This window comes from Beta vulgaris, chromosome 7, assembly GCF_026745355.1.
Source record: "Beta vulgaris subsp. vulgaris cultivar EL10 chromosome 7, EL10.2, whole genome shotgun sequence".
Lineage (NCBI taxonomy): Eukaryota > Viridiplantae > Streptophyta > Magnoliopsida > Caryophyllales > Amaranthaceae > Beta > Beta vulgaris.
The window spans coordinates 26,560,568-26,570,497 of NC_079208.1; the positions used below are offsets into that span (position 1 = coordinate 26,560,568).

Below are 9,930 nucleotides of genomic sequence, written 5' to 3' on the forward strand. Positions count from 1 at the left end.
ATCAATATGGTAAATCGTAATATAAAATAATTAGGGTTAGGATTTTTTGTCCTCAATTACCTGTAATCCTTTCAAGTTTTTGCGAGAAACTACCTTATAAAAAAATTATTGTCTTAAACTACCTTACTTTACAATTTTGTTGTTGACAACTACCTTATGTCGGTTTTCGGTGTTGGCTTTTGTTTTTTCAATTCTAAATTGTGGGAAAAACAAAATTACCCTTGTGAAAATTGAGGAGGATGATTGTTTTAATTCTAGTTAAAATAGAAGAGGGATTTAATAGTGGATTGGTGGTACAAATTGTCACATAGATATGAAAAAGAGAGCGCGCGCATACAAGGAAATGGGAAAATTAGGGCGGGGAGATTTAAAAAAGAGTTTGAAGAGGTCAAATGATATAACTTGACATCAAAAAACTGGAAAAACCAAAAGTCAATAGCGAAAACCTACATAAGGTAGCTGTCAACAACAAAATGGTAAAAGTAATATAGTTTGGGACAACAATTTTTTTAAAAGCAAGTTTCTTGCAAAAACATGAAAGTTAAAGGTAGTTTCGGATAAAAAATCCTTAAAATTCACGAAACTACAAAGTCAACTTATTCGGAAATAATCAAAAGGTATTCTTCCTCTATTTTTTTGACTTGTAACACTTTTTTTTCATCAACTACAATGTAAAACTTGGGTAGGAGAGAAGTAGAGAGGAGAAAAAAAGAGAAGGCCCCATGTGATTGAAGAGAGATAAGGAAAAAGGAAAAGCAAAAGTAAAAACTAAAAAGTGTTGCAAGTATTTAATTATTTTTCCTTTTAGAAAAGTGTTGCAAGTAAAAAAAAAAAGGGAAAAAAGTAATTAAAATGAAAAAATGACGCAAAAATGAACTTATTTAAAACAAAATTTCCAATTATTTACTTTACCTTTCTCCTCTCACGCGCCCCAAAAAAATCAAAAGGAGTTCAAACAGACTAGTGAACCTAATTACATTTCCAGATTTCCTCATCGTCTGATTCAAAGGTGCGCAAAAAGACAGTTCCAAACCAAATCACTCAACGACAATGGTACACTTTTTCTTCCCAATTTTCATTTCTATGTTATATCTAGGGTTCCGCTGGAATTCGATTCAACTTATTTGCGCAGATTTGTTGATAAATTGTGAATTTGTGAACATTTCTTTGCATGTCGTTGGTTATAATTGCAATTTCGGCCGTCGAAGTTTGTATTTTGCTAGTCGAAAAGTTTGCTATATGGGCATTGATAATTGATGTTTGATTTTATAATTTCTGAACAATTATTGTAAAATTGTGGGTTGTTTTTGAAGAAGGCGTCGATTTTGACATTATCAATTACTTTTTTGCAATTTTTGTATCTTCTAATGTCAATCGATGAAGTTACTCTTTGCTGATTCATAATCTGCATGATCGAATTACGAAGAAGAAAATGGTAAATTATGTGATTTATCAAAAACATTTGGTGGAAAATCTTTTTTCTTTTCAGTAAGTCAAGAACAAGTGCTTCATTTCTTAAAAATAAATAAATTATGTGCTTTATTGAAAAGATGGCTGTTAGATCTTGGGAGGAAGATGATTTACACAAACGACCTGCTGTGGCGTCTGTACGACTATGTTATGTGATGTGTAATTGTCTACTTGTGACTTGTGAGGTATTTGTTATCATCGTTACGGGGTTTAAACTTAAATATGTTGTGAAGAGGAATTGTGTTTTGTGTTAGCGTAGAGCCTGACACTGTACACGTCGGTGCACATGTATAGGCGTATGTCTTCTACGGACAGCCCTAAAACCGTATGGTACATGTACGATAGCATTTGCGGTGTTACCTGCCTCTGATGGAATATCTCAAGCTTCAATATTAGAAGTCATTATAAAACTAATTTCATCTAGAGTCTAGTGGCTATTTCGAGAGATGGCAAAGCTATATTATGTGTAATGGTATGTTGAATTTGCTGAATTTCCTGCAGGATGTCTGTATTAACCATTTTAACATGCTAGCTGGATGTCTGTATTAACCATTTTAACATGATAGCTGGATGTCTGATGTTGAACTGGCTACATTACATATGTCCATTGAGTTGTGTGGAGTAGGTACCTTTAATTTCTGATTAATACAATGCCTCTCTTTCATCCTCATGAAAAAGAAAGAATCCGTGTTTGCTTTATGTCTTCCACATTATTTGTTGAGCTTTGTGTTTCTAAGCGTAGGCAAGTGAGTCACTTTTATTGGCCTTATGATAATAAGTGTCTTGCCATCTATCTTGGTACATATATTGTCAAGTAGCTTGTTGGTGGCATTGTATTGAGGTTTTTTATGTAGCATGATGATATGCCTCACAAACTCTGTTATATTTGAATTTTGAAATATCACAAGTGAGGTGGATGGTAATGCCTTTATGTAGGATTGCCTCCTTTGATGTTATGGCTTTCAAGTTGAACTTCTATATTGAGTATATGGTCATGAGACTTTAGATGTGTTTGTTATATTGCTGTGTGTCTATGACTCTCATGTCTAGTAACGAAGTGATACTATCTGCTCGGTTATTTACACTTATGTCAAACTTTTAAGTGGCTTATTGGACTATGTTTTGCTGATCTTTTGGCAGGATGGACATGATTCAGATGATCCGAAGCAAAATACCACTGATATGACTGTGTTCGTGAGTTGCTTGACTCCCTTTTATATTTTAATTTAAGATGTCAGCACTTCATAACTCAATTGGTATATGATATATATGACTTGGATGTATTTTGGCAAGTGAAGATTTGTCCATATTTTTCCTTTCACGTGAATTATACCTTGTTTGCTATCAATTTTGTGCTATAATTTTTCCTGTTGCCCCTCAGATGTGACCTTTCGTGACAAATCATCATTGTTAAGTACACATCTATTTTTTGGCCTACCGTCAATCTTTCTCAAGAAAATTAAATCTTGATTCATCTCAGTGAATCTAACGTGATTGGATGCTTTTTCCTGACTGCCATTAAGAAACATACCAAATGACCATCAACTTATTTACTGACCACATGTTTTTGCCAGGTACAAAACCTTCTTCAGCAAATGGTAAGTGATGCTCTATACCCTTCTTTATCAGATATATGTAAATACGTTGATGCAGTTGCTGACATTAACATTCATTTGCAGCAAACCAGGTTTCAAGCTATGTCTGAGAGTATTGTTACTAAGAATATCCTTTTTTCTGTCTCTTATGCATTGACTAAACGTGTTTGGTACCTCATGAGAATCCTTCCTTCCTTGGCATACTATTTTCTGGGCATGTCAAAATATTAGTTGACTTTGCTTACCACCTTAATATATTTCTATTTATTTAGTGTTACGTTAATTTTGCTAGGGGCTATGAAAGAGAATAATTCCTATTCTTGGACTGCTTTTTCTGAAATTTTTTGTTTTTGCTTACCAACTGAATTAAGTTACCCAGGAGCATGTATATGTTTAAGTTATACTCCCTCTGTCTTTTATTAGTTTACCCCTTTTGACTTTTGACACTATTCACATAGATGACTTTGACTATCTTTTGTAATTTGTATTTAAGGAAAAATATAGTCATGTGAGATCTTGTTGGATTCGTCTCAATGTGTATTATCGAAATATCAACTTTTTGTAATTTTTGCTTATCGAAAATTAGAGATATTAAGGTTCAAATTAGTATCTCGGCAAATGTGCCCCAAAGAAAGGGGTAAGCTAATAAAAGACTGAGGGAGTATTTTGCTAATTTATTTATCTAGCTATCTTTTTCACTTGCAAAGCGGGATGGAGTACTCTTTTTCAGACTGCTGTTTACTTAACTGCAATTGCACTTGATGAGATGGGTAACCGTATTGATGAACTGGAGGAGAGCATTAAGGACCTGAAAGCAGAAATGGGACCTGAGGACTCTCCTTCGCCAGTGCCGTTATCAAAAACTAGCCCAGATGAGGACAAACCAGAGGAAGCTTCTGATATACCTACTGCATGAAATTAAACGAGATGCTTACTTTCTGATGGATATTCTTAGCCTCTTTCACGGTCAGAGATCAACACTAAATAGTCCTTTTTCATGTGTGTTTTAGTGGGGATTTCCTGTGCGTAGATGAGTTGGGTTTTTTTTACAGAATGTGTGAAGACTTGACGGTAAATGACTTTGCATACCTATAAGGAGTTAGCAATTCTTGATATCCCCTTATGTATGATTACTGGAGTATATTTTGCGGGTACTAGCAGGCTCCTGTGATTTGATAACCTTTTTCACGGTCCTTTTTTTGTTATGGTTAAGGCCTTGCCAATTTCATGGCCATTAATGTTTGTGATGCTGGTGAATCGAACTCCATAGCTGTTGCCTGCAACTCTAATGGAATTGATGGAAGTTAATTGAATTTGTTGGTCACTTGGAGGAAATTCATGTACTTAGCTGGTGAATGAACTTCGCCCAGAATTTCTGCCCTAGATGGCTAGATTGTTGGTGAAGATTTGTTATTTTCCGGACCCCACTCTTTATAACTTGGGCCTGGTCTAACCCTCAAACTTATGGTTTTTTTAGGCTTTTAATCCATTTATATTTTGTAGTATGACAGGCAAATTAGTATACATTGATTTTCATTTTTATTTTTCTGACACCACCGAAGAAAGCAAAAATAAAAAAATTAAAAAAATAATCACTAATATAAGGCCATTGGCGGTGGCAGCAGACAGTGGTATTGTATATTTGTATGCTTGTTAAACTTGTGAACGTGATACCTTTGTAGTGGTGCACCAATGTATTGCCTGACCTAGTGCTTGAGTATCCTCGGTAGTCCAATGTACCGAGGTGTATGAGTCTGGGTTTTATAACGATTTGACAACCAACTCTAAATTCGTGTGGATTGAAATACGCTGATAGCTTGTCCCTGAACCCACATTAGTGCATGAAAGCAAACCCCTGCTTCCATCGAGAGAGTCCAGGTTGCATAGAGAGTCCCACCCTGTCATGTGTGGCGTTGGCCATCGGCTGCTGGCAACCTAGGCAATGCTCCCTTTAGCTGTTACTATCATTTTTTTGCAAGCTATGTGTGCGTGTCATATTAACATTTTTTTCTCAATCAATTGTTCATAACCGCTACAAAAAATTTGATTCGACAAACATTTATAATTATTTTTAATTTTTTAAATATATTTTTTCTTGAATAAATGTTTCGTTGGTGTTCTTAGTTATTTGTTATCATTATTCAAAGATACTATTGAAAGAAAGAACTATTAGGTAGAAGAAAGCTTGTACTCAAATAAAGCGGAAGAATTAGTATATATCAGGTTCAATCATTGAATACTAATAAAGTGGAAAAGTTTGATTGATATAATAAACATTATCGAATAATAATCAACATTTAGGTTTTAAATTATTAGCAGTATAATTATTAATATGAAATTTTATTTTTTAATTTTTTCTTCTGATTGGTTAATCAAATTATACTGTTAATTGAATATTTTTATCGGAGTTTTCACACACATAATTAGAGAAAATCATTTTTCTTAATTTAACATTTAATTGAAATTTCAAATTCAATTCCATTTTTAATTTGTTCATTATATATTACAAGTAGGAAGAAGAAAATACGATGATAGCCTTGTCTGTGAACCCATAGTAGTCCATGAAAGCAAACTCCTGCTTGCATCAAGAGAGTCTAGGTGCATAAAGAGCCCCGCTCTGTCGTGTGTGGCGTTGGCCATCGGCTGCTGGCGAACTAGGTAGTGCTTCCTTTAGTTGTTACTGACATTTTTTGCATGTTATGCATACATGTCATATTAATTTTTTTTTTCTCATTAGTTATTCATAATGAGTACAAAAAATTTGATTCGATAAACATTTATAATTATTTTTTAATCTTTTAAATATGTTTTTTCTTAAATCAATGTTATTCAAATATAGTATTGAGAGAAAGAACTATATAAAGTAGAAGAAAGCTTGTGCTCAAATAAAGTGGGAGAATTTGTGTATCAGGCTCAATCGTTGAGTACTAATAAAGTGGAAAAGTTTGATTGATATAACAAAGATTACCGAATAATTATCAACATTTAGGTTTCAAAATATTATCGGTATAATTATTAATATGAAATTTCATTGTTTAATTTTTTCTTCTGATTGGGTCAATCAAGTTATACTCTCAATTGAATTTTTTATCATAGTTTTTTCACACATGTAATAAGAGGAAATCATTTTCCTTAATTGAACATTTAATTAAAATTTCAAATTCAATTCTATTGTTAATTTGTTTAATATACATGGCAATTAAAAAAAAAGAAAATACACTAATAGCCTTGTTCCGGAACCCACAATAGTGCATGAAAGCAAACTCTTGCTTCCATCGAGAGAGTCCAGGTTGCATAGAGAGCCCCACCATGTTGTGTGTGGCGTTGGCCATCGACTGCTGGCGACCTAAGCAATGCTCCCTTTAGTTGTTACTAACATTTTTTGCACGCTATGTGTGCGTGTCATATTAACATTTTGTTCTCAATTAATTGTTCATAATTGTTACAAAAAATTTGATTCGACAGACATTTATAATTATTTTGAATTTTTTAAATATGTTTTTTTTCTTAAATCAATGTTCCGTTGATTTTTTTAGTTATTTGTTCATTATTATTCAACTACACTATTGAGAGAAAGAAATATAAAGTAAAGAAAGCGTGTGCTCAAATAAAGTGGAAGAATTTGTGTATCAAGTTCAATCGTTGAATACTAATAAAGTGAAAAAGTTTGATTGATATAATAAAGATTACCGAATAATAATCAATAATTAGGTTTTAAAATGTTATCCGTATAATTATTAATATTAAATTTAATTTTTTTTTCTTTTGATTGGGTCAATAAAGTTATACTGTCAATTTAATTTCTTATCAGAGATTTTCACACATATGTAATAAGAGGAAATCATTTTCCTTAATTTAACATTTAATTGAAATTTCAAATTGATTTCCATTGTTAATTTGTTCAATATATATGACAAGTAGGAAGAATAAAATATTATTTAATATATATGAAATTTAAATTCATTAGGGGTATATCAAACGTTTTGTAGGGAGGACGCTATCTTCCTACTCCCTTGACTTATGTAATAGAAATTTTATCCTAGGCTCCATCTATTTGGACGTATATCTCTGGCGCAGTCTAAAGATGGACACCTATATTTGCGAATAAGAAGTTTGGAAGGAAAACGAGGATCAAAGCTCGGGTTTTGGGTGATGGTTCAATCCTCTTGGAGGTTTGAAATTAGTTTTTAAATTTACGAGATCCATTCGATTTTTGTTGAGGACAGTTCGTGAGATTATAACATGGGAATGTCCGACGAGAGGAAACACGGTCAACCTACTACAAGACTCGTTAAAAGAATCTTCTGAAACTTCTGAATCGTCATCTGAAATGGGAGACACTAATGAATAACGCAGTGTCATCATGGCTCAGCCTTAACTGATGAACTCTCTTCAGGAATAAGATAAAAGGATCAAGGCGCTGAGAGAACAATTGACAACTGAGGAAGGAGAAGAAGAAGACACTCCACCACCACCACCTCCTCTCAAGTCCAAGACAGATTTGAGGTTCGAGAAACTTGAGAAATTGGCCCAGTCAATTCCTTCACTCGAGGGTCAGGCTCATGGCCATGACATCATTGATCCTGAATGGAGGGAAAAGCTTCCTGAAAAGGTAGCATTAGGTGACCTTCTAGAATTCAAGGGGGGTCGAAGACCCAAATGATCATTTGAGAGCTTTCTCTATATCTATGGCTCTCAAAGGTATAAGCAAGGACATGTTTGCTTTTTTTTTTTTTCCCCTCAACATTAGATGCACATCGATCCAAGTAAGTGTTTCAGCTCACTAAACGAAACTAAGCTGAATGACTGGGACTACATCAAAGAAGAGTTCCGCAAGTAGTACATATTCAAGACTCAGCTTCCTATTAGTCTTCATGAGTTGGAGTTAACCAAACAAAATACCAATGAAGACTTCCTTCCTTAACAGATGGAGGGGAAAGTCGTGCAAATGACTAATAGGCCAACTTAAGAGGACCAAGTCCGACTGGTGAATTGTAACTTGCAGCCCAAGTGTGGAGACCACATCAAATTCCAACCTATAGAGTTTTTCACGAAACTCTATAAGGTAGGCCTAATAATCGAAGAAGAGGTACAAGCCTCAAAGAATAAGGGTTACACTAACAACACCTCTTTCAAGAAGAGTAACAACAATCCTTCTAGCTCCAAAAGCAATTATGTCAATGCTCTAACTACTGAAAAGGGAGGTTATCAAAAGTCTCAAAGAACCTTCACTCCCCTGAACATGACTTTAGAAGAAGCTTTCAATAGGTCTTCATCAAAAAGGAGCAATCCATCCTATCAGTCCCACTCTGGTTCCTACACCTGCACCTGAGAATAATCCCAAGAAGTGGAACCCTAATGCTTATTGCAAATATCACCAAGGGAATGAGCATACAAGGCCCATGGGTTAGGCCTTAAAGAATGCTCAACAGGATATGTTTGAAACTGGTAGACTTCCAATCCCGTTTGCAGCAAAAGTTGGCAACAACATTAACCCCCGAGGCAGTACTTAAACAATGTCGGGGGCATAGTCACTTAATGCTAGTTTTCTAGGCTAAGGCAGATAGTCCCAGGGGCGGATCCACTATGGGTTCACTGGGTTCAGTTGAACCCATAGTGGATCGAAATGAAAAAAATCGTAAAGTTCTGTAAAACTAAAACAACAATAAAAGGAAATTGCATGCATAAAAAAGCAAGAAAATTGGGTATGGATCGTTGGTTTTGCTCCCAGTCCAAAGTCCCGCGTTGCATTAAACTACTTGCATCTTTGATCATGGGTTCGAGTATGCTCCTCAACATTTTGCTTCTTTTTTTTCCTCTGCCTGCAACTTCCCATCTATAAATATGTTAACTTGAACTTTTTTCCCCTTCTCATTTTTCTAAAACTCATATATACTTCCTCCGTAATGATGTTACACTCTGATAATAAATGTGTGAAATATTTTATTAAAGAGTAACATTTATTTTTAAAAAATCAAGTTAGTACATGAAAATTTTATACAAAAGTAGAAAAAGTTTATAATTTACACTTAAGTAATACTTCGTAATATTTTTTTTCACACCCTTTTTATTATCATCCATATTAATATTTGATTTATATCTTTATATTTCGAACCCACAAGTTTAAAATCCTGGATCCGCCACTGGATAGTCCATCTCCTAGCTTCTTCATTTCCTTTCCTGTCGAGTCTATGTCCTTTAAGACCAGTTTGGTTAGCGGTACTAAATGGTGGTAATGGTAATTGTTTGGGCCCAAAAATATGGCGAGCCCAATAACATGTGACAAGGTAAAAATACCCTCACCGGGAATTTAAGCCTCACATAATAGCCTATAGCCTTGCTAGGCTCAAAATCACTGAAGGGACGAAAACATCCCTGTTGGCAATACAAATTGCAGTTTTCATCTGGAACAACTCTCTATAAATAGGGAACGTATCCCCATAACTCAGGTTATCTAATCTTGATCACTTGAGAACTTCTCTCACCACTTTCTCCCTCCAAAGTAATTTACTGACTTGAGCGTCGGAGGGGCGTTCCCGGGGCACCCCCCGGGGTAGGTTTCCTTATTTTGCAGGATTATAGCCAACCAAACGAGGCTTGCTCGGAATAGACGGGGGCCCAACTCGAGATGACTCCCCAAATATCATATCCAAGTTTTTTACCCGAAACAGGTTGGCGCCGTCTGTTGGGATCGTCAAACAAAAGGTCACAACTACCTGAGTGTGCTCACGTCGTTCATACAAGACCAAAGTCGACCGCCCTATCAAGTCAGCCAACACAAAAAAATTTAGTTCGAAGATACCCTCTCATGAAGGCCTTCGAACACTCATGGAGGTTAGTCATCTCCAACGTGCGCGGTTCGTAA

General features: G+C 35.0%; 1 protein-coding gene across 1 annotated transcript; it reads left to right on the plus strand.

Moving 5' to 3' along the window:
* Positions 1-898: 898 nt before the first annotated feature.
* Positions 899-4,378, plus strand: LOC104899070 (heat shock factor-binding protein). The gene is made up of 5 exons (XM_010686205.4): positions 899-1,053; positions 2,611-2,664; positions 3,045-3,068; positions 3,150-3,192; positions 3,824-4,378. The coding sequence occupies exons 1-5, from the start codon at positions 1,051-1,053 to the stop codon at positions 3,979-3,981; spliced, it is 282 nt and encodes a 93-aa protein (XP_010684507.1). The 5' UTR covers positions 899-1,050; the 3' UTR covers positions 3,982-4,378.
* The last annotated feature ends 5,552 nt before the right edge of the window (positions 4,379-9,930 follow it).